Source organism: Paramacrobiotus metropolitanus, unplaced genomic scaffold, assembly GCF_019649055.1.
Source record: "Paramacrobiotus metropolitanus isolate TYO unplaced genomic scaffold, Prichtersi_v1.0 Parri_scaffold0000020, whole genome shotgun sequence".
In the NCBI taxonomy this organism is placed as follows: Eukaryota; Metazoa; Tardigrada; class Eutardigrada; order Parachela; family Macrobiotidae; genus Paramacrobiotus; species Paramacrobiotus metropolitanus.
Window position 1 is genome coordinate 518,010 of NW_026570240.1, and position 27,707 is coordinate 545,716.

A 27,707-nucleotide genomic window follows, 5' to 3' on the forward strand; every position below is an offset into this window, starting at 1 on the left:
ATACACTTCATTATCTTTTTATTAGAAATTCATATTTAAACAACAACAACATAAAGCTGCGCAAAAAGCTGCCATGCAACAATCTTCTGCCATGGCATCTTTGGGAACAGGATGGTAAACTTCCTTGACGTAACTGGAAGATAACAGAAGACTATGCAGGTCTTGTTATAAACAGTGCTGAAAACATCGCATGCTTATTTAAATTCTACTACGTAAATAATGACTCTAGCTGATTGTTAATCGTAACAGTACTGCGTCCACTAACGCATTGAGCACTTGTTGTGACCATGAGTCGGCTGTGGCTGCTAATCGTTACTTATCACAAAATCAGATGAACATAATGGTAAGCATACACTATTGGGGTTGCCGGCATTCCAACAGGAGAGGTTATCGTAGACGTAGCCGAATAAGGAGGAGGAGGATCAAAACCATGTGTTGTGCTTGGTTGTAGCTGATAAGCTGTTTGTGGGTTTCCGGAAGGCTGATTGCTACCGTACACATGCATACCTCAAATACTTACGAATTCAATCGATTTCAACAAGATCATTCGTTCTACGAATGCGGGGTGTATCGTGCATCCTGACACCAAGGTGAGTACACAAATTACAATCCTGGTTAAATACTGCCCAGTGGTAATAAAAGAACAAAATTCTGAGACCACACAATTTCCTTACGTTACCAAAACCGCAAAACGACATAATAATAATAATAAAAATATTATGTATGTTGCAAGTTCGTAGTAAGTATTTTTGATTGCACTTGTACGCACGAAAATTAGCCATAGTAACATGAATTAAGCTGCTAACAGTCAACTTGTACTTGCTGTTAGTACCAGAACAAAGAATTATTACTTGCAAGTACTTCTAAAATCTGATTCTATAATGCTAGGAGCGTGGTCGGAAAGTTTCATATCAAACAACTAAAAGTTAAAACTATATATAAAGCAAAACATTCATTTTGGTCAGTACCATCATCTGTGACTGTAGTCAAAATACAAGGGCACAGCATTTTTGGTTTGCCATTTGGCTGTTAGCTAAACTAATGTTGTACGTAATTATTTTTGACCAGAACCAATTTCGTTACAACAGACTTACTTAATTTTGTTATCAATATGGCCAACTTTATGTCAAACCTCTTATTTTTACTGTCTATCTGTGCCGGCTTAACAAAATGCGAACGGGCAATTGCCGACTAAAAAAGTCTTCGCAAGTCTGAATGAGCATGTACGATACTTTATGGTTAACAGAAACAGCAAATTTAAGTGATTACAAGTTAAAAACAGAATCTGTAAAACATGCATCTATGGGGAAAAACTGTATTCTTTCCATTGGAGTGCGGTTGTTGCGGTTGTTGCGCTAGTCGCCGTTCCCAGCTGTTCCCAAAAGCAAGTACGCAAAAGTTTGGAAATAACAGTTTGCAAATAACAGTTATAGTTTGGAAATAACAGTTACCGTAACTTTTTTATTCTTCTAAGCTGTACGTAAGCAAGGAAAAGCAAAATAAGTGCCATTGATGCCAGCGCAACTATGTTTTGCCATAAATCCCAGGGAACATCGAACTTGATATTTTGCTGTTGTAAATACTGGTCTCCAGTGGCGCTGTAATTAGCAATATTACATATAAACACAATCCTTAAAATTAATCTTTAACACAGCTAAAATTTTTACATGACTTTGCGCACCATATCGTTGTGACATTTTGACCAGGGCTGCAATAAAATTCCATCCCATGAAGTTCATTGATTGAGACCGCGCTCATAGCGTAACGGAAAAAGCTTAGCCACTTTATCCACTGTAGCCAACTCAAGACGGTCCCAATATTGACCATAAAACCGGAAAACAGCTGAAAGGTCAACCAGAAGACTATAAGGAACAAATAATAAGCAAAATGGTATCGACATGTTACTACCTATGTGGAAATAAATAATCGGAATAAAGTCGAACTTAATTTTTACTTTCGAGCGAACATCGTAAATTTCTGATTATAAAAAAAGTTTCTATGTAATACATACCATCATAAAAACATAGCACAAAGCAATCATAAGGTTCCCTATAGCAAATACGTTGACTGAGGCGCTGAACAGAAAAGCCAAGGATGCTCCAGCGAAAGCAACTGACAGCATCGTCAGCGCAAAAATAAAACACTTCGCGGCGTCGGTTTGGAAACCTGCAAATGTTACCGAACAACAATAATAATAACGCAGATGTTACCGAGGTTTACATCAGTACAGTACTATGTTTTTCATCATTCAAACAAAAGTTATGTTACCTTAATATCTATATGACGTCGTTATCTAAAAAGTTTTTATGCTTACGGTGCTAGTACTTAAAATATCGATGTCACCTTAACAGCTGTCAAAGCGAATTCCCAGTACTAATGGAACTATTAAGCATTATACGGAATTATTAAGCACGCTACAGTTATTCATTTTCTGGCATGACAATGATGCCATGCGTAAAAGCGTAGCATTAATCAAAGTATTAGTTAATTACAGAAAAAATATGCAACGTTGCTGGCTTCCGATGGATCGATGACAATAAGCCGCCAACTTAACTTATTACAATTACCGATCATGAAGTAAGCAATGGAGCAAAAAATCAGCGTGGGAACCGTACGTCGTGGCAGAATGTCACAAAAAACTTTTGCCAGGAAGTAACTGGACACGCGATAAAAGCCACTTGCGTTTTCATGCCTAAAAAGTATCAATATTTTTAGCACAATCAGCATTGAAAACACGCGTATTGATTAAAGGCAAACGTTTAAATAAATGCTCGAGTAAGACAACTGAAACTTACACAAAGATCCTCCGCTCTTTGACGAAAAGTTCTACGGCATCCAGATTTCCTGTTAACGAATAAAATGAATGTGCGTTAGAACATGCAAAAAATTCCCAAAAAATGACCCGCAAACCTTACCAAAAACTAAATTCATTATGATGAAGAAGAAAGCACCATATCTGCAGCAATTCAAATTTTTAATAAATGTTAAACGTGTGCGTTCTTCGACGATACTGAGCTCGTTACCGATTTTGAAGTCCGGCAGGATAAGACTGATCCACTTGCCAGTATATGGCGCCAACGATAGCTCCAAAAACAACCATGATCACCAGCTGTAGAATGGATGTTTGCGGATTGCGGATTAGGTTTTTCACCGTTCGCCCAGAAACAATCGCGATCTACATGTAACTAAATTTACCAATTCTATACTGCACAAAGAATATTCTATGAATCTATGCGAACAGAGATATAATATCTGTACTCGTATAGATACAGTGGATTGCGTAACGGATTTAATTAATTCTACTGTGAGTAAATTGAATTCTACTGTGAGTGCGTAAAGGTCATGTGGGACACGATTAACATGGACACTCGTACAGTACCACAGTAGTCTTATAATGCTACAGTATGGTCTGCGGTATTGTAATGTCTCGATATTTGGAAAGATCCGGCTAAGGAACAGCACTGGGTGTTCAAGAGTCCATTGTAACCGCATTCAGCAGTACGGAGGTATCTACTTGTCGGTGGACTTCGAAACCATCCCGTGAGTATATGTCGAAGAACGTATGTACATAATCCACTTATTTTGTTATTTTTTTCGAAATATTCACCTGCCGTGCAAACGATGTCTTGTAGCCGGCCCTGTGGCCGCTATTTTCTTCGCTTCGTCCACCGCTTAGTTGATGAACGGACCAAATGGAGGCAAGTTTCCGATCGACTTCTTCTTTGATCTCAGATCTCGCGTACAACAGTTCCAGAGGTTCATCCGATGGTCCCGCTTGGGAATTTCTTTCCACTTCGCCCATTAACACATCCAGGAAAAAATCGGCTGGATTATTGTGCGATTCAATTTCGTAGCCTAGAGTGATCAATTAAAATTAATGCTACTACAGATACGTAAGGAGCTGTATCCATAATAGCTATATTTTTATTACGTGTATGTGTATCCGCATATTGTATTTCATTGTACTACTCTTACATGTCTGAATGTTAGCAAAAAAAATTAAAGCTTTCAAACAAATCAAACAATTCACCATTTTCTTGAAAATAATCTATCGATTTAGCGGCTAATCCATGGTACGCAACCCTGCCAGCGGAAAGAAGCACGAGTGTATCAAACATCCGGTAAATAGAAAACCGCGGTTGGTGGATGGAGAAGATAATTGTGCGTCCACTCTGAGACATCCTGAAGAACAGTACAGTACGAGTGCAAACTTGTACAGCGCGGACAAAATTTTTTGAGAAATGGGGTATAAAACAAAACAAATGTGGGTTGTTCAAAGAAAGCATACTGATGCAAGATTTTCATTACGTGACTCGCTGTGTTGGCATCCAATCCGGACGTTGGCTCATCCAGAAATAAAATTCGTGGCGAAGTGATCAACTCCATCCCAATGTTGCACCTCTTTCTTTCGCCACCGGAAACTCCCCGTATTAATTCTGTTCCGACTTTCGTGTCCGCACATTTCTGCAGCTGCAGTTCTTCGATTACTTGCTTCACTCGATGATTTCGTTCATCGCTTGTCAAACTCTGCGGCAGCCGAAGAGCAGCGGAAAACGATAAATTCTCGCGAATCGTCAATGTTCCCATTACGACATCATCCTACACAGGATAGTTTGAAAACTCGAAATGAGTCATTCAACTTGACTGGATATGCTTACGCATGTCACAGACTTTTGAACTTTTACTGTTTAGTACACTAGCGCATACATGATTGATTAAAAAATTGATTTTCGGTACAGAAAGTACCTGGACGACATAACCGGTCATCAATCGAAAATCGGAGGGTGTGGCTTTCCCATCCAGCAACACCTTACCGCTGACGTTCTGCGGGTCTTTACGACCGGCTAATACGTCCAGCAGGCTAGATTTACCGCTGCCAGTAGGTCCCAAGATTGCGTTTAAGCCTCCGCAGAAAATTCCACTAGACATAGCAATTTCAGGATTTTTTACTTGATTCCAGTGTACATGTACCGAGACCGGCTTATAACGAGTATATAAACAGTTCAATTTTTTTACCAAGAAGTTTGGTTGTCGGTCGGTGAATAACAGGCCGCAGACTATAGTTAACTGCACTAAGAACTGTACATATATAAACAGTGTACATAAATTATATAAACAGTCGTGAAGACAGAACCTTTGGAAACTTTAAATTCTAAAACATAGAATTATATATCTAGATCTCATAACAAAAGGGTAGCCGAAGTGGTCCAAATTCCACTAATAACTAGATTTTCAACCTGCCTGATATTATCCAAAATTTGCTTCTCTTCTTTCTTAATTTTGGCGAAGAAGCAGATATCGTGAAAACTAAGTGTCAGTGGTTTGGAAGAACTGTCGGTTTGCTGGTCGGGAAAGTGCAAGAGTGTTTCGGATTGATAAACAGGATTGTCAATTCCGGTGCCGGCAAATCCTGCAGGTGCCGCATCATCCCCAAAACTTATTTCGACTTTGTCATCCATAAATTCACAGTCACTTAAAAATACTCTGCTTAAGAACTGCGTTGCAGTTTACAGTTTGCACGCTGTGAACTGTTGTGACTAAAAAGCGCCAAAGCAAAGTGGCCAGATTGTCGAGTGATTACTTATATAGTCTGACTATGGTCTGACTTCGATCTTCAATACTCGTGCAACGTTACAAATATGATCAGGATACTCAGGTCCAGCTGTCGTTTTAACAACTACATTTTCCCAACTTAAAGGATATAAACTGGAATCGTCGCCAACACTAATCCCGCTAACAGAAGAGATTGTCCGTCGAGCGAATTTAGATCATACGGTAGTACGACCGACATTCATTATCACTTATCAGCGACTTTATCACAAAAGATTTATCACAAAAGACTTTATCACAATAACCTAAAGTACTGGCTAATAACTAAACCAATAAAATGATCGACTTTAATTCCCAAAAGATAGGGCTGAGAGTGCGAGATGTCCAAACTGACCTGTCTTGCACAAATTTGAGCAATTGCGAACTGGAAAAATCTGGCGCAATTTTGATAAGACAGCAGTGAACATTCTCTAAAGATTAGAATTTTCCTGATAGTTAATCGTGATCGAATACCATGATTATCTTTAAGCTGTCGCTACGTGCTACAATAATTCCTACATAATTATCATACGTTACAACTTACACATAATGCAGTCATCAGATATATAAGTATTATGTCGTAGGACTACCCTATTCTACAGTAAGTACAACCGAATTTATAAGTACGACGTCAATCTTATACTTTTCAGCACACAATTTTTTATAACTTTGATTCTGCACGGTAACTGCATTCGCAATTTCTTCTGACCAGATTATGTACCTATTTAACTTAAGTGCTTGTAAATCTAGTATCGCCTATTTTTAATTCAGACTTGCGGTACAAAAATCACAAGTTTTCTATGTACAAGTAAAATTAAAGGTTTGCGCTGATTACACAGCCTCAACCGACAGCGTCTAAATTAGCTTATGCTTGTGCTGTTCCCATGACAGAGGCTGTTGGATTTCAATGCTTATCCGCTCAGTTCCGCTGACACAGATACTTACTCCATCGCCCGTACCTCGCCGTTATCCTATTGTATCATCTTCCTGAGTTCGGTGCCAAGCGTCCAGAGTGTTTTATGTACTGTATGTAATGTATCCGTATCTGTGTCTTGAGCATTAACGTTCCAATGCTTCGCCACATTATGCTCTGCTCTGCGCGCGCCGCGTGAAGTGCTATTAAGCTACCGTGCACATACATGTGGCTTCGTAGATCAACATTTTTTTCTTTCCCACATGTATTACTCTGTCGGGCGCTTGCCATTGGTTCGGGAAATACCAGGTGGTTCCAAAATTTCAAGCAGGGTAGAATGTTCTCAAACTAAGCACAGAAAGACACTTTTTGTCGTTTAAAGGATAACTGGATGAATCATAAACGAAAGAAGATAGACCCTTAATGTAGCACGCCACTGCTAGACGGCGGCACTGCCTGACTAATAAGTAACTGGCGGATGTACTTAACTGATAAGTCCGGACAGTTACAATTTTCCCTGAATGGTCCTGCACTTAAACCGGTAAAACACGTGCACCCCGGTCCAGAAAAACATCCGCCAATAATTTTGCCGCATACACTATTTTAAATTCAGTACAGCAACTGGACTTCCCCCAAAAGCGTGAGAGCGTAAACGTACGGTTTTCAAAATTTACGGGTGCGTCTGGGAAAATGTCATTGTCCGTCCTGCCACCATTACGAAAATGGAGCGTTTTGGTCACAATGAGATATGAAAGTATTACATGGAAACGTTGGTTTTTAGATTATTCCGTGACCTTATCGAAACGGCCACGTGTGTTACCAGTGCGTTACCACTGAGAATAATTTTAAAAAAATAATCAGAAGGGGATCATTATTAATGGATTACTAATATTAAACGCGTTGGTAGTCTGATATGGAACATCATTGCGGAATTATCATCACGGGCGTAAAGGTCGTACCAAGCAAGTTTCTGGTGAAACTTCGGCCTGTCATCCAGTGCCCGCAAAATACGGGTGCACTTTCCTAGTTTTATTGAATTATTTGCGGCAGAAGTCATTTCCGGTGTTAGGCAAATGGCCGGTGACACACAGTAAGTCCTGTCACCGTCCTGTTATTTGTACAAAGTATCTGTAGTAGGCATTTGTTTTAGGCTGTTAGCAGGCAGTTAGCAACTTATGGTCAGCAGTGGCACTGAACGAGCTGTGTTGTCAACGGCTTTCCATAAGGACCATAACCGCATAAGGGCGGCAGCAGGGTTTAAACTGCTGTCTCGGAAAGCGGGGTCTGGCAGTTCCTACCGGCTTGCCAAATGAACGTCATAAGAAATAATTAAAAATTATTATTACTTACTGTAGTAATAACAATCGAATGCGAGTATTTAGAAACAAGCTTTCGTAAATGATGATCCTTTTCCTGGTTTCTTTGTTTGCGATGTGCCCAGTGTCAGTGCGTTAACAAATTCCGAGTATACGTATAACTGTGGATGTGTAAAAAATCAGAAAACCATTTTTGCATTCGTTATAACGCATACTTCAAGTATTGCTCTTCAGCCTCCGTAGTCCGTAGTAGTTGTGTTGATTTCGTAGTTCCCTTTTCGTAGTGGCGTTTGTTGCATTACGTGAATCTCTGGATAGCCGACAGTATGGCTGCCACCGGAGAGCCGAGCAGCTCGAAACAAAAAAGCAAATACGAAACTTGGAAAGAGTTATCGGTGACCGATCGGTTAGACAGAGTTGGCAACAGCATCCAGAAAGTGAAGGATCAACCGTATGCACTGGATTCGTACACGTATGAACCGAAATTTGGAAAAGGTTCGTGGAATTCAGTATTCTTACCGTACTTCCAATCAGTCACTTAGTACTTAGTAGTATTAACTTTTACACAGTATGCTTTTACTTCTAAGAGTACGATTAACACAGTACTTATTACTTATAAGCTTTTGTGTGTATAGCCTAAGTTCGTATGTATAATTGTTCACATACGTTTTTCCACAAGTTCTTCATTAAACTCAAGAGTGTTTCATAAGTAAATTGCATTTCAGGGGATCCAGTGGCCGTTTGCTGTCAAGGATATTATTACCATGCTGTTGTAAGAAATCTGAAGGAACTGAGTCTATACTGGTTCTACATACGGTTTTGACTATTGATTGGCGCTAGTTAAAAAATTTTTAACTACTGTAATAAAATTAACTGTACGGTGTACTTACTGTACTGTATCACGTGTGCTAGACAAAATAATGGTTTTCCCCTGTCGGAAAATTTTTTTTACCAAGTTTCTTTCTAATTTCAATTACTGACTATATATTGCAGCTAATTTATTGGGATTTAGTACAGGAATACTGGAATAGATTGATTTTGGTTTTAAGGTTGTTAACGTGGAGGATGAACCGTACGAGTGTCCTGATTTAGAAAAAAAAGTGCCGTTGTATCGCGTCAAATATCCCGGCTGGACGAGTAAGGACGGAAACGGAGAAGAACTGATTGTCGAGTATGATCTCATTGGCACCACCAAGCACACGGTCGCACACGAATTGCTCTACGCGCACTATTGGAATAAAGCCAAACTGTACGCCATTTAATTGTTTGATGGAGCTTTCGATTGTGTATTAGACTTTCAAAGCAATCACTTGACGTTTATTCATTGCAGTTCAAAAGAAAAGAAGCTGAAGAAAGCTCAGCAGAAAAGCATTTTCGAACTTCCTGTTCGGACACTGCAGAAGCTGGAGACCAAATGGCAGCAGCAGATTCAACAGGAAAATCCGGACCAGACCGTGACGTTTGCCCAGTGGGTGGGAGTTGATAATCAGCAGTGAGTGATGCTTGGCGTGGTACACACTTTGTGCAGGATTCCATGCGGTTCCCTGTCGAATCTCCCTATACCGCGAAACACTATTCCCCAATCCCATGCTCGCGTTTCGAAACTACGATGCATTCAGGTCTTCGCTGCAGTCATTTCTTTGGAACTCTAGTTCGTGTTTTTCACGGTCCTTTAAAATTGTATGGCGGGATTCAGGTTAGTTTTTCCATTGTATTATGTTGCAACCCTTTTTCGAAACATGGACGACAAACTCGCTTCGTGCGGATGATGAGAGAAGTATTTTCCGTAACTTGTTCATGGGGCATTTGAATATTCCAGTTTTTGGTTTTTATCCTTTATCTGTTTGTGCTTATGCGATTGAGCCTTGTAAATAACCTGATCATGAGTGATGAATAAAATGGAAATCAGAAAATGCATGACGTTGTATATCTCTATCCCTCTGTACTTCTTCTGTGTCACACAGGTAATACTGGACGTTTAATGCTACATATACGAAGTATGTTTGTAGTTTGTACCCAGATCGAAAAAGAACGAACCGAATCCGAATTCGAACTTGTGGCGCGATAGGGCAGCTAGAACTAATTGTCCTATAGACAATTCAGTGTTACAAAAATTAGAAATCATGATTTGAGTCACGATTGCCTTTAATTCACTTGTCAGTGGTCACCACACATTTCAACTTCACAGACTTAAAATGACTTCCATAATTCCTTCCGCGGTAGTACATGACTGTTCCACTAAAGTTATATTTTCCTATAATCACTTAGCATTCGCAACGGGATTAGTAACACCGGAACAACTACGTAGTATCAAAACGTATAGTAAACTATGGACATTGAGCGCGTTGTCGGTTGTGGTTATATTAAAGGTCACTTATGGTTCTCTTTCTGAAGGCCACTGGTTCATTGTTTCACAAAGCTTGGACGTAGTTTCCAGGGAAGTATCCTTGTTGTTCCTGCTTATTACCTCCTCGAAACCATCCATCATCGCAACGCTCCAGAATCGTGATGATTTCGCCTTCACGCAGATCCAGCTCGTCCTCATGTTGCGCTTTGTATGTATAAAGAACCCGGCACCTGCGAACGAACATCGTAATATACGATTTTTGTAACCGAATGCTATGTCGGTGCGAACACATCGCTCACCTGTCCGGTTCCCTTTTTAAGAGATCCAGCTCCTCTTTGACCGTCGTAGAAGGCGGTGGCGGGATGTTGAGTTCATCCAGTACCGAGGTGCTTTTAATGGAACTCTTCCTCAGCAGCTGATCACTTGGCGACGCGGTGGGACTGATCTGGGAGACTTGGCTCTTGAACTCCTTAAGAACGTCATCACCGTATCGTAACCGGTCGGAGCCCTCTTCGACGAGGGAAGCGCGACGCGGAGCGGGCGAGGCAGAGGAGGACAGCGAGGGAGTATTGGTGCGGCTGGCTGACCCGGGCCCGGGGGTGGCAGGGTTGGAGACCGGGTAATTGGAATCAGAGGGGCGAACAGTCGACAGGGGCCCGGGGCGGGAGAGGGGTAAGGTGGAGGAGGGCAGGTGGGGAGCGCGCGGGTATGTAGCGTAGCCAACCGTTTCGCCACCTACCTCTCTTAATACTTCGACGTACGATACTGCAACCACACATCACTTACTGTAATGCTTGTTCGGAGGAGAACCTCTACTGTCTATTCCTATTGGTCACGCATGACCGTTCACCTCCGCTTACCAGGAAAGATTCCCCGACGGGCTCCAATTTTTCCTTCGTACCAATTTTGGTCCACTCTTCTTATGAGCGCTATGGTTTCGCCTAAGCATGAAAACCGAAACCTGTTGCATCTGCTGTATTAAAGAAAATAACTTAGCTACCGTGTGGTATAAAGGCACGAATACCGTATAAAATGTCCTTAGAGTGAAAAAAATAATACTACAACATACCGAACTTACTTACGGGTAGGAATTATTCTTCAGGTACTAAATAAAGCATCATTATTCAAACAGCTACCTTTTTTAATCGACATTTCCACTTGGCTGTGAGCGTTGAAGTCGTATTTGGCTCGTGCGTGACCTTCGGTTAGGGGCTTTTCGGCCCTCATCCGCTTTTCAGCTGCCATACTCTGAAAAACATTCAACATGCAGTCGTGGCAACAGGTTAACAGCCGTGCAGTAAACCGTACTTGGAGGTAGCTGACCGGCGCAATCCCGACGCGATTGTTGCAGTTGCCTTCAACCCAGTTCGCATCCAGCTGCTGCCGGACATGAACAATCTCGCCTTGGCGAAATGACAGCTCCCTGAATAAAATCAAGTATCATGAATTTTTTTGCCAGATGGCTCACGGAGGTCGACATGAGAGCATGCCCTGTTGGCGGTGCAATCAAACTAATAACTTTAAACCTAAAATTCTTAAATTATTGTGATGCTAGAATTTCAGATTTTTGTAGCGTCTACAGGAAATTCATGAACTACAGCTACTCGATCGGGCTACTGCATTAATTGTGAATTATCTTGAATAGCTGGCTACAGTACTTAACACCTGTTCCCTGTTGCAACTTGTAGATTATAAATTCTGGCGATAACACATTTCTCTTTAATTTAAGATGGCTGATAGAAATAAGTGCCGCAAGCGGATGCTTGGGGATTACCTGGGATTTTGAGCTGCAAACGAGTACAGCGCTCTGCAGGGTCCAATCAGCTCACTGTCAGGATAAGTGCTGTGTACACTGGATGACCGGGCCCGGTCGTGTCGGCCGAACGCCACTGATCCCGGACTGGCTGAGCGCGGTCGTCCCGGCGCAAATTTAAAGGGATCCTCGTAGACACTGTCGTATCTGTCACTGGGGATGGGTGACTTGATGGGCACATAGTGATGCCGACGGCGCTCCTCTTCCGCTTGTTGGACTTTGTGACGTCTCTCTTTCTCGCGCTCGTAAATCTCATCGATATGCCGGTATTCGCTCATCAAGTCCAACTCGTCGTCGCGGTCCGACGTGCGTGATCTCTGCCTGTCAAGTGATCGCTGCCGCTCTAACGACTTTTGTCTTTCCAGACTTCCGCCTGATGATCGCGATGGCGCCATGTAGGGCGAATTTATATCGCGCGTAGTCAGCGTCCGGTTTCCTGTTTGGAAAGGCATGAAACTGTTATGCATGAACAACTTCTACGAATACGTTTAATTATTAGCATCCTTTAATAATGGTTCAATAACTTCGCTCATCTAAATATCAATTTTTAAATCATCCGATACATACGTAATAACAAGAGGACAAGTAGAACTACCTGATATTCGTTATTTATTCTACAATTTCGCAATTTAAAAAAGAAATCATATAGTACCTAGAGTACTTTATAGATAAACGTTTTACCTGTATCAGTCAAAGGCTTTTTAGAAGGCGGAGCAGCTATCCTGTCAATATCAGCCTCGAGTTTTAAGTCGTCCATTCCTCTCAACTCAGAATCTGCAAAAAATATTGTAACCTATGACCTGATAAAAATAAATAATTTTGGAGACAGGGTCATAACTGTAAACGAAGCGTCAAACAAAAGGACATCACAAACGATAATAAAGCAGCGTGCAACATGCAATGTGTGGCAAATAAAAGGTCGTCTATCGCCGTTGTACGTTTCACCGCAAACGAACAGGAACTGGGATCAAAACCAAGGTGAAGCAATGTAACCATGTTGATGACTTCCGTCACAAATTAAGCACTTGCCGACTGGCAGCCTTTTGAATAACTGAAAATAATTTTCGACCTTTCGAACGAAAAATAAGAACGCGTTGGCAGGCAAAAAACCTGCCTTGAAAACGGAACAGCACCTGTAAAATATTTGCTGTAGTGCTGATCGAAGGATGCCGAGCTGCAAGACGACGGCGAGCGACGAAAATCATCCAGTGCATTGGCCGGAAAACTGGACACCGAACTGATGCGATCATCAAGACTCATGGAAGATTCGAGGAGATCGAATCCCACATGCCGATAAGGATTGTTAGTAACCACCGGCGCCTGGTGGGAGCCACTGGGTACCGATTTAGACCGGACCATTTTATGAGCGTTCTCCTTGTCGGATGATAGCGAACTGGAACTGCTACTCCGGCGAATTCGGTGAGTGCGATTCACCCACGCGTCGTCTGGGCTGATGTATGTGAACCCGGTGGCTCCGCTGATGGGCGACGCTGCACCCGATCGGACGCGCTGCCATGTCTCGTATTTTTGACTTAACTTGCGCACGCGGCCTTTATCGCTACGCGGTATATTCGTATACCCTGGTGCAGACTCCCGCGATAACGAAAAGAGTTTTCGGGTTAAACGCCGCATCTTCTCTGCTCTTCGTTGCAGATAAGCCAGCAGGGCATCGTCTTTATGGTCGCGGCTGTACGCCGGCTGATGCAGTTTGGTCGCGATGCGGGATGTCGCTGATTGGACCGCTTTACTGACACCGACTGCACGTTGATATGGCGATTGGTGGCCGTTGGTCTGATGCGTGTCAGACACTTTACTGCCAAAACTAGCGATCGTTTTCGATTGCGCCAAATTGGGCTGCAAATCTTTTTTAATGTCGTCCAAAACAGTAGTTGTCATTGTGGAAAACAATGTCCCGCATAGCGGTGAATGAAAGACGTAGGAAAACGATGCGGGAATGTTTTTATGATACGTGGCACACTTTCGCGCCACTTGTGCCGATAACTGTTGGCGGAATCCGGGATCGACATATCGACGGGGGTCGGGTTGGGGCGCGACTGTCTGGTCCAGTCCGTCCAGTTCCGCGTACAGTTTCTTCAGCCATGCATCAATTGAGTCCGCCTCTCCGCCCGACGTACTGCGCACTCTTCGGCGCGTATGTGTATTTTGCGAGCGTGACTGTATGGTCGGCGATGTGCGGAAGGGAATCGGACTGCCGCTGACCGCCCGGAAAAAACTGAAGTCATTGCTGACCTCCCGCCGTTGTGCCGGCAGGACACCGTCAGTAGTAAGATTCTCCCTAAACCGGCGATACGGATCGAGATAATTAGTCGTTCCCCGCGGATCAGAATAAAACTCCGACTTGAAAAAGGAGAAGCGATTGGTTGGATAAGGCCGCAGTACCGGCTTGTCGTACAAATTGGCATTAGCATAAGCTGTATTGGTCCATTTGGGTTGATCGCTTAATCGTGCCGTTATAGGGTCAAAATCAGAGGATCGATCGTAATCAGTGTGGGAATACTTAAACGGGCGTGTTAATGCGTTAATGTTCCGTTCTATAAAAAGCATGATGTGTCCCACCACCGTTAATGCGAGCGATTATTTAAAATTGTAAATAGGCATTATTTTATCACACGAATGCACTTTACGATAGGCGCGCTGATTATATATGCAATGCGTAGGAAGCCTGTTTAACCTTTTGCTCTCTGCGGCGTTCGCATGCCCAGCCCGGAAAGCGGAATGTCACCGCCGCGTTGAATTTCTTTGTAGTGCTCGCGCTGCTCTTCCGGTGAGAGGGCACGTACATTACCCCGCCGATAGATCACTTTCTCTGGCTGCAGATTGCCCACGGTGATGTTGGTCAAGCTGTACTGAGTCCTGGGCGTTTCGGGTGGTGGATTGTATAATTTCTCTTGCTGTCAGGGAATAAAAGCGATATTCTTAACTACGCAGAATAATTATTTTAAAACATGTCCATATACAAAGTCTATACGCGCCAAGTGGTACGTTTACAATATTCGCACTTGGATACACACATTAATGACATTAAAGTATCGTTACGTGGCTGTTCACGGAAGTTTGTGATCACACTGAATCTGCAGTTGCGCATCCCTGACAAACTGAAAGATTAGCTGCTTTTCGGCGGCAGAGAAAATGATACAATTCCAAAACACAAAAAGTAACTACAAAACCAAGCCAAAACAAATACTTGATCCAGTTTCTTACATACCCGTCTCCAGTCCAGATCCTTTTTTCGCAGCATGAACAAATTTGTTAGACCAGATTAATTTAACTGCATTTTTAGTCTATAGATATTTACGAATATAGTTATGTACCTGACTGCGTCTATATATCAAGCGCACAATATTCGAACAGTTTCTGTAGTTTTCGCAAGCGTATATGCTTTTTATGTACGACAACCTTATGGGCTACCCCAAACAAGCGGTTCAGTTTAAAAAATCTAGAAAATCTTAAAAAATTAAAGAAAAGAAAACTTTGTTGTTGGACTAACAAACGCCAGAGTTCATCGGTTACACAGAAGAGCGAGATGCGTACGTAATTTAAATTTTTTCCGACAGTTGTGATAATCCCATGACTGCTACGTCGACCATGTTATCTGACGCACCTGTACAGCTTCCTGCATTGAAACGGACGAATTCCCAGGAATATAGTTATCCAATTTGTTGGGAAGATTTCGATATGGCGAGGCCATGTTGTACGATGTTTCCGTTCGGTAACCCGGTGATGATTCCTTCCCGCGGGTTGCTGCTGCTGCTGGCTGATTGGAATTTCCAATGGTATAATTACGAGTGGCGGGTGTGACAGATGATGAGTAGGACACATTCCGTTCGGGCGATGCTTTTGATCGCGGTAAGGATTGCGTGCGTGCATAGTCTGAAAATGTGTAAAAATATATGACGACCGGCCTTGTTAGTTTCTCTGTACTGTAATTTTGTAGGAATTCAGAAAAGTATGCAGTGTAGTTTTTGATCAGGCCCACTTACCAGCGTAATCATTGGTGTTCTCCATATCGGAGGCAGCCGCGGAAAAGGAGTAATTATCGTCTGCATCACAGATAAAATGACATACTGCCAGGCACGGATGTGTGTGAACAGTAATAACGATGCACAGATGCGTGATACTGGAAATATGAGTTATGACAACATACCGCCGCGTCCTGACTCCGGCTCACTCATGTAAGAATCGGACAGATAGGGGTTCCGCGGCGTAGGAGAGTAACCGGATGCTGTGGATAAGAGAAACTGCAGATTGGCCCATCAGACATATTATCATTGTGTAGAAGCAAAGAACCGCGAGAAATTAGCCATTCTGCGATGCAGCGATAGCCGAATAAGTATTTCCGGTTAAGCACCTACATCTTCGCGGCTTCTGGTATTTCACTAGGACATAATCTGCAAACAGCAAAAAGGAAACATGAGATTACACACAGGCTGTGACACAGCCATGGCCGGTTCCGACAAGGAATTATGATAGCCAGACACAGTACGTTTGAACCAAAACGACGGCTGCCGCAGCGCACAGCACAGGGAAGATGTATATAAAAAGTGCAGTGCGCGTCGATGGTTTACGGCAGCTGCGGTTTGTGGATTTTCTAAGGAGAGTTGTAAATCTGCAACCTCTGTGTGCGGGAGTACTTAATGGCTTAGTGACAAATGTTGCATTGCTAAAAATATCCACGAAAAAAACCCGAGAGAATGGCCAATGTACCGTAACCGTGCAGGGCTTATTACCGTGGTATATTACTGATGGACAACAACTTCGCGCACTGTATGAGCCGTAATCTAATTTAGAGCGCAGCGGGGTGGCATAAGATACCCATTTGGGTGTGCGTAACCTTTAGCCGTTTATGCAGCCGGATGAGCATGCGTATGCTCATGGATTTAGCATACTTATACAAATTTGCTTTTCCATCGATTCTGCACAGAAACAATATTTTGCGTGGGAGGAAATTTAATTACGCAACGTTTATCAGAAATGATCCGGCAACATCCATATCGCCAACATTTGACCGGCATATTTACTTATGGCACGTTGAATAAGCACGTAACAAAGTCTGCTCCAGTTTTTCCTACTTGTCGAAAAATGATTCATGAACGGTTTACTTCGGCTTAATTAAATTAGTTAAGTTCTGAGGAAAAAGTTTGATAATGCTAGTGGAATTGTACAATATCTTTTCAATTGAACATGTACTTCAGATAACATTCCTTTAATGCGTAACGCTGCCATCTAAACTGAGCAGACAAAATACCTGTTTATTGTATCATTTACTTCTGTAAAATTATCCTAGAAATCAGAAAATTTGGTGGATCTGGTCAGGGATTTCGTGTTATAACTTGCAGTGTTCAAAATGCGGTGAGCAAGCTTACCCGTCTCGTCTTCCGGGCGATGTATGGCTTTGAACATTCTCTTGTACCAATCGTGTTGATTATCTTCCTTAATGTTCTGTACCAGACACAGCAAAAGCAGCATATGGAGATGGACGCTTAATCCATGTGAAATACATCCAAGAAAATTTACATACGGATCTTAATCCAATTGGCAACCCCTTTTCGTTGGTCGGTCCAATGCCTTCGAACTTAACCGGTTCGCGATGAATGACATGTCGCGTCACATGACTGGGCTCACGATCGCGGATCCAGCTATCATCTTCGTTAGGCCGTTGTAGCGTTGACGTCCTGCTCGACTGGCTGTCGATGGCCGGTAACGAAATTCGACCATCCTTGGATTCTGCAAATTTCCCGCGTTATGCTGTACATTAAGCAGGTGATATAACACCTTTCCAATAATACCTCGGGCCTTCTGCAGCAGTGTCACAGTGGGATTTTGGCTGCGAGGAAGCCGGTGCTCGTTGGATGTCCTTTCGACAAACATGACACTTGTCGGCTCGGTGTCAGCAGAAAGGGCACTGGTTGCTCGCCGGTCGTAATCTTGGATGAAGTTTAACTCCTCCTATCAACCAAAACCTGATACTGCGGCTGTCAATTTCAGAATGCAACTCAGTCTATCTGAAGCATATATTCCACTTGAAATATCAATACAGAAGTATCAATAGCGGAATAAACCGATGCGCACTGCCGGTATATGCCCTTTACCGTTCGTTCCGAGTTTGTGCCGCTAATGATTCCCGAACTGCTTGAGCTGGGAGAGTACACCCCGCTGTGCGGATTGGGAGTGTTGAAGGCATTCCGGTCGTGTTCTTGTGCGAGCGGTACGCCTGTCACAGCGGGTGTATGAGAGGCCACCGCGAACCTATCCTGGATGCTGTTTTGCCGAGGCTGCTGCTGATAGGCGCTAACGTTGGCGTTATCGTCTTTCGCCGCCACACTTGCTGCCGGCGCGTTGGAACGCATGGATTGAGTGGGCGACCAGATCTGTGGTTTAAGGCCTCTAACCTTGAAAGACGGTGACATGGGCGGACCGGAAGTTGGCTGTCGTGGCGGAGCGCCATTACTCTCGGCCATCTGCATTTCGCTGGTGTATTTGGTTTCTGCAAATTTCTCCCCGTCACAGACTGCATGCGCAATAATTAAATGCAGGCTGCTGGTCTTATTTGTAAACGGTTGTTTTTTTAATCTAGCCAATCAAAAGTAAAGTTAACGAAAGTAGTGGTAAATTGACTGGTAACTGTATAGATATACAGGCAAATTCTTGCAGCTAAATTAACAAACCGTAATTGCTATTTTGACAAAAAAGCGTTTGCATTTGTAAAATTGCACAAATACAATGGGTAGATATGCAATCACACAAACGTTTTTCAACAAAGAATACCGATTCGGCGACGTCGATGTCCGCACAGCCGTATTGTCGAGTAAGAACAGCTTTCACAATTTTTTATCAATATTATAGTTCGGCCGAACGGCATAATGTGCGACTGCGAATAGTAATAAATAAACAAATATCTAAAGCTTATCCTTTAAAAACATTTACTACGCCACGTGCGCTTCACTTACAATTAGTACATTGTACAGACTGTATGTATGACATGAAGACGCTAACCCGCTCGTCACATAAAGAAAAAATTTTTATAGCCCAAACCAATTGGAGAGGTGTATAGAAGTAGCGACGATGTAACTCTAAGGTGGTGCTCAATCAATTGGTAAATGTTCTAAACTGACTTCTGCTTATGTCAGCAACTGAAGAAATTACACAGGTGTTTTTCAGATAAATTTAGTGTTAGGGCGAAATTTAGTACTCCAGAATACATAGTGATTTAAATTTGTTAGCTGGATATTTTTCGCTGTACATGTATTGCTGCATAAAAACCTCCCACATACGCGTCTAACGCTGTTTTTACTGCTGCCAGTTCTCACCGTCTAGGACTAATATATAATATATGACAAATACTAAGCTTAATGGATATATTAGCCAGCTCACTGAAAGGACTTTAAAACAATTGAAGCTCTAAGAACGTGAAAATCGCTGAGAAAGCAATAGAATAACGTAGGTCTAGTCGGAAATTCTCCATTTTATTTGTGTTGTTTCTTCTAGTCATAACGCTTGTTAGGTTTTCTCACGAGCTTCAAGGGTAAAAATCGAGAAGTCCATTGGTGTAAATGCAAAGCCGACATATGGCAGTTCAAGGTTCTTACATAACTACAGAACCATGCAACATATGATCGTTCAAGGGTTTTACTCTTTCTCCCATTCTTGGACTGATATACTGTAAAAGCACACGGGTATGGACTTTTGACAATAGAACTTGTTGAACTTCTATCACCGTGCATATAAATCAGGATGTTAACACTCACGATGCCCAATTATGGATAAGCGTGCCTTTGTATATAAACAAGTTTTCGTCTACACTTTAATTTGTCATACACGCTACCCATAATATTGTACCGTAATTTATATCACTGCTCACCCCGTAAATACCTTCACGCATAAAAATATCTGCAGTGCAGCATATGTATAAACGTGTTTCGCCTGCAATGAGGCAGGCTTGCAGAAAAAACCCGACTGAAAACCATGCGGCTTTTTACTGTTACATATTAGTGACAATAAATCAATCTGAACTGGAACTCGCTAGGGGGCAATTGTATGATTTTATAAGTAAAATTATAAAGTACAATACATGTACACCGAACTCAGTCTAAATTAAAAATTCCAGAAAAAAAATTTCTGGATTCCCTCTGCAGTAGTCCTCGTTACGAACCCGAGCGTCGTGTATTAAATTTCATGGTTGATGAGGCTTTCTTCGTAGTAGTTTTTTTACTGTGTTTTACTTTTTTTGCCATTAACATACAGCCAGACATTACGTATTACTCCTTCATTAAGTTACTTTTTAACACTGTGTTGGTCAGCTGGGTTAACAACACAGTTGCCTAAAAAGAAATTTGCTGTATGAGTAGGTATATACAGTACTTTTACAATCGAAAGCGAATCTTGCTAGCTAAGTGTGGATAATTTGCTAGTACGCCAATCATAAATACTTACAGGTCATATCTGTCAACTTGTCGTATTTTAAAGATTCAGAATTTATGTAACTCCTGCTCACACGCGTCGCAACTGCAGTGCGTGGATGATTAAGATGATCCACCAAAGAACCGCGCCGGCACAATTACTTTCCTAACGCAGCAAATTTCTAGCGTAAGGAGTATATAGTTTCTAGAACACAAAATCAGAAAGCCTTATTACATATACATCTTCTATTTGACCAACTTCACGAAAAACGTCCGTACGATATTCTAATGTGCGATCACCGGAGCGCACCAGTTGACAACCATGGCCAAATTAATCAAAACAACCCACACTCGAAAAACTCTTCATCGTTTCGCCTTTTCGAAGTCTTAGCATACTTTTTTAAAAATTTTAGCGTGTGTTATTTCAGGGATGTCGGCACGCGCCAATTTTATGATATATTTGTTATTATTTATGATACATTTGTTTCTCTTATTGCCAAACCGGCAACCGAAACGATAAAACGGCTTCGCATTGTTTTCATTTCACAGCTGGCACGAGCGTTAGCACCTTTGTAAAAGATCTGAAACACCTTGTTGCATTTTTGACAGAAAAGCATTTGAGCAATAATAGACCAACTATGGCTCTTTTGTCTGCCTCAGACGGCCAAACCACAAATCAAAGAATCAACAGCGATAAAGCGACTGCCAAAAAACTGGTTCTTATAAAACGGTTATGCCGCACTGATTATCCATATCTTTTTAACACCCATAGAAAATTTGCATATATATACGAACGGTAAAACCAATGCACAGAAGCATACCCGAGACTAAAAGTATTGCATACTTTCAATCTTTGACTAAAATCACTGATTTTGCGACAGGCATTAAACGGCGTGAAGAAATACAACAAGCTATAAGAAGCGGATTTGGTGAGACTTTCTTGCAGGAATTACGATGGCAAATAAAAAGGAAGGTTATTAATTATAATTGTGCGCTGGAACCACTGAAAATTTCCCTGTAATGCGAAAATTTCCTATACATAATTAACTGAAGAACGATCTTTAGCGTTTTTCAAAATTTGGTAGGAAAAGAAATTCGACGATGCAGAAATATGTCCTGCTTACCTGATGCCGACGAAGTAGTCCTGTGATCATTTTCCTGATTATGAAGTCTGTTATTTTGGAAAGATGTATTATCCATTGGAGTATAGTGCGAGCGCACAGAATTAGGCACGTTTTCCTTATCACTCATGGAGAATGGGACGGAGGGCTTAACATGGGTTTGGCTCACATTAGCGCCGGCTTTGTATTCCGATTCCAGTTTTTCACACTAGAAATCTCCTCTTTATCTGATGGTGCACGGGTCTTGTCCAACAAAAACGTTGGTCGACTGGGCCTGCAAAGATTCATCGTTTCGGTGTGAGTTGGTGTTGTACAAGCGTTATACCATCATTGAATTACAATATCACAAAAATCCTCTAGCCAATTATACAGATACACTGATCAAATAACCTTTTACACACCTTATGTTACAATCTGTTTTTACAAATACAATTAACAAATTACACTTACTGCATTGCGTATAATCTAGCAAATCTGATAGATACACAGTATAGACGAATGTGATTTACCGGCGCAATTTCAGGACAAGACTGTTGCTGGCACTGCGAACCAGCTGCTGGGCTTCTTGGATGTCTTGTACCGGATTGTTATTTATAGAAAGCACTTGGTCACCCGCTTCGATACCTTGGCGGTGAGCTTTACTTCCAGGATTCACCTGCAACGGAAGACAAGCGGCACTTAGCGTTCACCTCCAGATACATCGGCAAATGTCATTATCGGCAGATAAACTCTTATATATAGGTGCTGTATAGCACACAGCTGGGAACTGAGAACAGTGATCATCTGCATTATTGAACGATGAAATATAAAGGATGAAGCTAATCCTTATCATTCGAATTCCTCACCGATAAATTTATAAAACGACACAAGAATACACGAAGAAGACATATTAGACTGTTGGATAATTTGGTAGCTATCTGCGGCACAAGACAAAAACCCTTTGGGATATGTGGTGGTTGGAAAGTGAATTCATCCAGCACATGTGCGAACAGACACGGACTTCTCTCGTTGTACGTTAGTTAAGAGCACACAGGTCAAAAACATAACCACATCATCAACATGGACATATGCACAACACATATAGCCGACATACAGATGGATTGCAGTGGAACGAACCACACATAGGTTACGCGCGCCGCACAGATTCACATTTCAATGTTCTCAAAAAAGATTCAGAAGATGCTGCCGTGGGCAGTTTTTACTTGATGAACAGCTTCTCCATGTTCTTTTCGGTAGCCGAATTTAATTTTAGTATCATCACTGTCTGCATAAGGATCTGCCTGTGTACAGTGTACCGGCACTGACACGGCTGGACCTTTATTTAGCTGATTTCTGTTTGGACAGAAGAGCTTTCGTGCGGTTGGCGAACTATCATCAGTCTGTGGACATTTGGGCTTATTATGTTTAAATTCTACAAATATATGCACAAGTAATCAGGCCATAATTTTTAACTATAGCTCATGTACTGTACTGTCCGATTGGATGGCGAACTTGTGCCTTTCCCCCACATGTTCTTGAATACTCACTTCCACGGGTCTACCTAATTTTCTAGCATCGTGTATCTGTACATGCACCCGGATGACCTGCTAGTGTGAGTACGGAAAATATAACCCTGTTGTATTTACATATTATTATTATAGACAATTAAGGGCGTTAAATTACAATATTTCTAAGCCAGATGACGTTGAATTAAAGATTTCATCCGTACTTACATTTCGCTTTCGCATTAGCGCTGGGGATGGCATTATTATCGTTTGTGCCTGATTAAATGTGGTTAAGAATTCCACAAGAGCAGCATATAAAATTCGTGCAGAAAAAGGTGAGGAACGCAATGGAAACAGCCAGGTAACCTTTTATATCCCCATTACAAACAGATGCTACAAGCGCACTGCAAAATAGGTAAGACCAAGATGTGCGTTAATAATTCAATAGTTAATCCCAGGAAAGATGTCTAAGGAAATGAAGTCGGCAATGTTGGACTGGGAATTCAACCAAGCAACTGGAATGAAACAGGACACACAATATACAACCCGTACGTGCAACAACATAACAAACGCGTGGACAACGATCAGACGCTTTTTAGAAAAGATTATAATCAAATAAAGGGCCATGTGGAAAACAGTAAAACATTGAACGAGCAACGTGTTTGTCACAAACAATAAGCAGAATATGCTATAAGAAGGTGAAAGCACCAACATGCGATACAGCACATATGTATATTATACTAACACTTGCAACAAATACTGTAAATGTTTTAAAATTTTCTTGTACTTCTAACAGTTTTTTTTATCTGCGAGTAGCTCTGTAGTCTGTACATTGCTGTCATTTTCCGCTAAAAATTAGGAATTGTAAGTTTGTAACCCCGTGTCGACCGTTAGTGGAAATAGGGTGAAGAAATTAACACACATATGATGGTCAAATAAGCCGTGACTTAACATTCAGAAAATTTTTATAACGACCTTACTGTACACGAGACTGTTGCGAAATAAGATATGGAACAACAGAAATACCTCCATTCGCGCCAGGGATATTCCACGCTCAGGATAGATTTATGAATATATATTCAAATCCGCGCGTGGCTAAGCAGAAATGAGTACAACACACAATGAGCATCGACAGTAAGTTACTGAAATCTTAGCGGTGAAAAATGGTAATCGGCAAACTGCGGGTCTACAAATGGCACTCTCCCTGCAGGCTATAAATATTCTGATAAGGTACGTTTTTATGAGCGTGTGTAGATAAACCATTATCGTGAAGTAAACCTCAGCAGAATTTACGGCAAATATTGCAGCAGCACAACGGCCCTTAAGTTTACGACCACGCCAAGGTGTACAAATAATTCGAACGTTTTCTGGCAATAATCAACACTACGCATCGTACACTATTTTACCTGCCGAAGATCTTGCAACAGTTAACTACATCGACCGTTTCTTGCTGCAGGTATACATCGAATTACGCAACCGCATGAACGTGGACGACACCCACAACCAGTATTAAATATCAATATCAACAGAGCACAATGTATGTAGCTGTTTGGTTTTGCTGATTTCTTCGTGCAAGTAGAGTGGCTCATAATATTTTACCTATCTGGCGAATTAATATTTGCTGCTCTTTTGTACTACGGGCCATGCATTACCATCAACGGGACATCTTAATGTCTTGAAGATCTTGATCAGCTGCAAATATGAGCGAGTACAAGTGTGCACTTGATTGTTAATTTGCTTAGCATGCAGATCCAGAACCAGTCACTTTCAAGTATTGTAGTTTAAACCCAATATACTCGTACGTGGAAAGTTCATGCGGTGCTTTTATACTAGCAGTTCTTAAAAAGTATTGCAAGAAACGAATGAATAAATTTAATAGTACTGTACCATATCAGTTGGAAAGCGTTGATTGCACATTTGCAGTTATAAAAATCCAAAAGAAAAACAAATTTCCGAGACCAACGCTTCTCTGCGCACACATTTCAAATATGGTTATTTCCAAAAAAGATCTGCCTATTCGTACTGTCGAACAATAATAATATTATTATAATTCAATACTAATATGAATATCGATAGGTCAATTAACGTTGGCATATCAGCACGACAAAAATCTCTGGACAACAGGGTACGCATTATGCTACGTACTAGTGCGATTTCCTGTGTAATTTTGGGTTTTGGAACTTCTTATCAAAGCAGCAAAGCACTACGTTCATCGGTATCTGACCGTACTAATAAAAACTATAACAAACACAAGCTGAATGCGGCAAAACCAGCGTTATATTTGATTTTTTTCGTTTTTGTTAGCTGCGGTGTAAGTAGCAACGCAAGGAAAACGGCAATGGACAGGTCAAGTGCTCCCGACCTTATGAAAATCCACTTTGAATAAAAGCTATAGCTGCCAGTGATTCGATACAACTTTCTTTTGTATAATTCCTTATTGCACATACGGTACTTTAGTTTTCAAACAAAAATGAGCATATAAGAAGGCTTTCGACAACAGTAACGTTTCGTTACGTAAAAAGCTCACCTGTGTAATGTGTATGATTGCCACATATAAATATATATTAATGTACCATACTTCTACTCGTATCATAAATTTATTTAATAGGCACTAGTTGTTACCAAACTAATTAAACGTGCAGGTGCGAGGCACTAGTTTATTAATAAAATTTTATTAATAAATAGTTTATTAATTTATTTAATAACGGGCAGTACGTACAATAAATATGTAAAACAACTCGCAGAATTTAATATTGTGCAATATAATATATTTTATATTATACGATATAACTGTACTTCCATGGATGAAGTACGTAGATCTGTTGCAGAAAAGGATAACCGTGTAGACCGTTTGTTTCAATCATCGATTTGAAGATAATCAAAATTTCCCGCCTAAAAGAACCTATATTAACTATCTGTATGCCTAAATTCATCTTCTTCAATGTGCGTCCAGGACTAAAAAAATAGTAATCAACTTATAAATTCTGTTGAATCAGTGGATGTCAGATTTCACGATTGGGTGACGTACAACATATCCAATGTACGGAGTAGTACGCTAAAAATTTTTATTGCTGGAAAATATAATTATCTGCTGTTACTTCCAAAATTATAACATTTGTTGGTTATTTTTATAAGCCATTAAGATTTTTCAATAAGCACTGTCCGTAAAAAAATTTAATATATCGCATTTGGAATTCGAAATACTGAAACCAAATACAACGTTCAAAAAAACGATAACCGATCCTAAGCTAAATGTATGGCCTTTGAATAAGCGATCGCATTTGTAATACATAATTATATGTACATCGCTTTGTCGAACAGCTGCCACACAAATTTCAAAACACTGATTCCCTTGAATCATAAAATCTGCGCTTTTGCAAGCAATTTGTCAATGCAGCACTTTCCGAAATACTTGTTTCGAATTGTTCGAATTCCAGAAATTTTCGGCAAATGGCGAGTGCAGTTCTTCCCGTCTATGCCGCTCTTACTGAGAACAGGGAAAAACGAACAATTTTGAAAATGATCATTGCGCTTGCTGACAGCGCCGATAAGAGTTCAGCAATACAACACCCCGTTTCCGGTCGTGCAGTACTTCACGTTTTCCCCCATAAACCGATCTGCGATTCTTACTACGGTACATTCATTTCGACAGATGCCACTTTGCCGACTTACTGCCGAAACCCGCACCGGATTCTCCTGCAGTCGTATTCCCCACGGCGGACCATCCGTCAATGTGATCTTGTATTCCGCCATCCCGAATTGAATCACTGTAGCCCGGTTGTCGTCGCCCGCAGCAGCACACAAAGATAATCACCGGCTTCTAATTACCGCTCGCGCATGTTCAGCGCCACTGATTAGACTGGCGCAAATCATCCTGCACTGCACGAGACAATAATATAAACCAAAACAAACCCCCGCACTCACACACTGCTGCACACACAGAGGCAGTGTAGTAAAGAAAAACTATTTGGATTTCAAACATAATCGATCACGAACGCATCTTGATTAGCTGATAGGGAAATTGTGAAGCGGTACAGTGGTGTGTAATGGGCTAGTAGAGCGTGCATATATAGCAGCAGTAGCAGCAGCTGCACGGACAGCGGATCAATAGGAAGCAACTTTAAAAAGTCCCGAGCAAGAAATTGCGCTTTCTACGCCAGTCAACCGGCTGCCGGTAATCCATGTTTTAACGTTGTTAGGCAGCTCAGCATCTCCTTCAGCGGTAGCTGCATATGTATATCCGTGCAAGTGTTTTTAACTGAAAAATATAACAAGTGTGAATAACTTGAAACCACAATCGAGGACACTTAAAGATTCAGCCAGACGGATCTTGACTACTCCGCACACCCATTCGCGTCATTGTATATTAACGCCAAAACATGCCGTCGACGGCTACTGGAATGTCCATAAGTTCACATACGCACTGCAACATATAAGCCCTAATGATGGATCGGAGTTTGTGTACTGCACTGCTACCATTTTATTGCCACTCGGCTGCCAGTGTGTGATTTTTGCCGTGTTATGCACTGACGCGTCGATTTTATGCGGACTTTGACGGTACTATCCCAACACTGCAGATTTGCAGTTCGGAAAGTGCAGATCACTTTCAAAAGCAGATGATTAGGAAATATGTCGCTTTCGTTTAATTTCAACGCTGATGCCAAAGCGTCCCGGGAGAATCAACTTGCTCAGTTCAGCTGACCCAAA

At 41.5% G+C, this 27,707-nt stretch overlaps 3 protein-coding genes and 2 long non-coding RNA genes across 15 annotated transcripts; 3 read left to right on the forward strand and 2 right to left on the reverse strand.

Annotated features, from left to right (window-relative positions):
• The first annotated feature begins 91 nt into the window (after positions 1 to 91).
• LOC129586429 (uncharacterized) lies at positions 92 to 2,825 on the forward strand. Its single transcript, XR_008690124.1, has 3 exons — positions 92 to 343; positions 452 to 590; positions 2,495 to 2,825. It is a non-coding gene; the product is annotated as an uncharacterized LOC129586429 (long non-coding RNA).
• On the reverse strand, positions 1,142 to 5,844 carry LOC129586427 (broad substrate specificity ATP-binding cassette transporter ABCG2-like). The gene is made up of 12 exons (XM_055479684.1): positions 5,242 to 5,844; positions 4,747 to 4,921; positions 4,289 to 4,599; positions 4,031 to 4,182; positions 3,608 to 3,855; positions 3,024 to 3,175; positions 2,916 to 2,956; positions 2,796 to 2,844; positions 2,568 to 2,692; positions 2,012 to 2,166; positions 1,682 to 1,842; positions 1,142 to 1,598 (listed from the first exon to the last, which is right to left on the reverse strand). The coding sequence occupies exons 1-12, from the start codon at positions 5,457 to 5,459 to the stop codon at positions 1,448 to 1,450; spliced, it is 1,938 nt and encodes a 645-aa protein (XP_055335659.1). The 5' UTR covers positions 5,460 to 5,844; the 3' UTR covers positions 1,142 to 1,447.
• Positions 5,845 to 6,073: 229 nt separating this feature from the next.
• Positions 6,074 to 9,731, forward strand: LOC129586428 (uncharacterized). Of its 2 annotated transcripts, XM_055479686.1 has the most exons (5): positions 6,074 to 6,190; positions 8,103 to 8,313; positions 8,544 to 8,590; positions 8,868 to 9,067; positions 9,149 to 9,731. In XM_055479686.1, the coding sequence occupies exons 2-5, from the start codon at positions 8,145 to 8,147 to the stop codon at positions 9,312 to 9,314; spliced, it is 582 nt and encodes a 193-aa protein (XP_055335661.1). In that variant the 5' UTR covers positions 6,074 to 6,190; positions 8,103 to 8,144; the 3' UTR covers positions 9,315 to 9,731. The 2 variants fall into 2 exon arrangements, with proteins under 2 accessions (XP_055335661.1, XP_055335660.1); XM_055479685.1 differs by lacking the exon at positions 6,074 to 6,190 and having other exon boundaries at positions 7,851 to 8,313.
• A 225-nt stretch (positions 9,732 to 9,956) lies between these two features.
• On the reverse strand, positions 9,957 to 27,379 carry LOC129586424 (sorbin and SH3 domain-containing protein 1-like). 10 transcript variants are annotated; one of them, XM_055479670.1, is made up of 22 exons: positions 24,407 to 24,512; positions 23,229 to 23,515; positions 22,026 to 22,171; positions 21,520 to 21,790; positions 18,089 to 18,483; positions 17,786 to 17,945; positions 17,518 to 17,723; positions 17,363 to 17,438; positions 16,352 to 16,387; positions 16,144 to 16,221; positions 15,980 to 16,039; positions 15,601 to 15,869; positions 15,205 to 15,222; positions 14,671 to 14,890; positions 13,112 to 14,530; positions 12,660 to 12,752; positions 11,940 to 12,414; positions 11,474 to 11,588; positions 11,302 to 11,413; positions 11,026 to 11,106; positions 10,465 to 10,930; positions 9,957 to 10,395 (listed from the first exon to the last, which is right to left on the reverse strand). In XM_055479670.1, the coding sequence occupies exons 4-22, from the start codon at positions 21,644 to 21,646 to the stop codon at positions 10,230 to 10,232; spliced, it is 4,572 nt and encodes a 1,523-aa protein (XP_055335645.1). In that variant the 5' UTR covers positions 21,647 to 21,790; positions 22,026 to 22,171; positions 23,229 to 23,515; positions 24,407 to 24,512; the 3' UTR covers positions 9,957 to 10,229. The 10 variants fall into 10 exon arrangements, with proteins under 10 accessions (XP_055335645.1, XP_055335647.1, XP_055335644.1 ...); XM_055479672.1 differs by lacking the exon at positions 24,407 to 24,512 and adding an exon at positions 24,027 to 24,397 and having other exon boundaries at positions 23,229 to 23,404; XM_055479669.1 differs by lacking the exon at positions 24,407 to 24,512 and adding an exon at positions 24,027 to 24,397.
• On the forward strand, positions 22,667 to 24,814 carry LOC129586430 (uncharacterized). The gene is made up of 3 exons (XR_008690125.1): positions 22,667 to 23,107; positions 23,247 to 23,548; positions 24,457 to 24,814. It is a non-coding gene; the product is annotated as an uncharacterized LOC129586430 (long non-coding RNA).
• Positions 27,380 to 27,707: the final 328 nt, after the last annotated feature.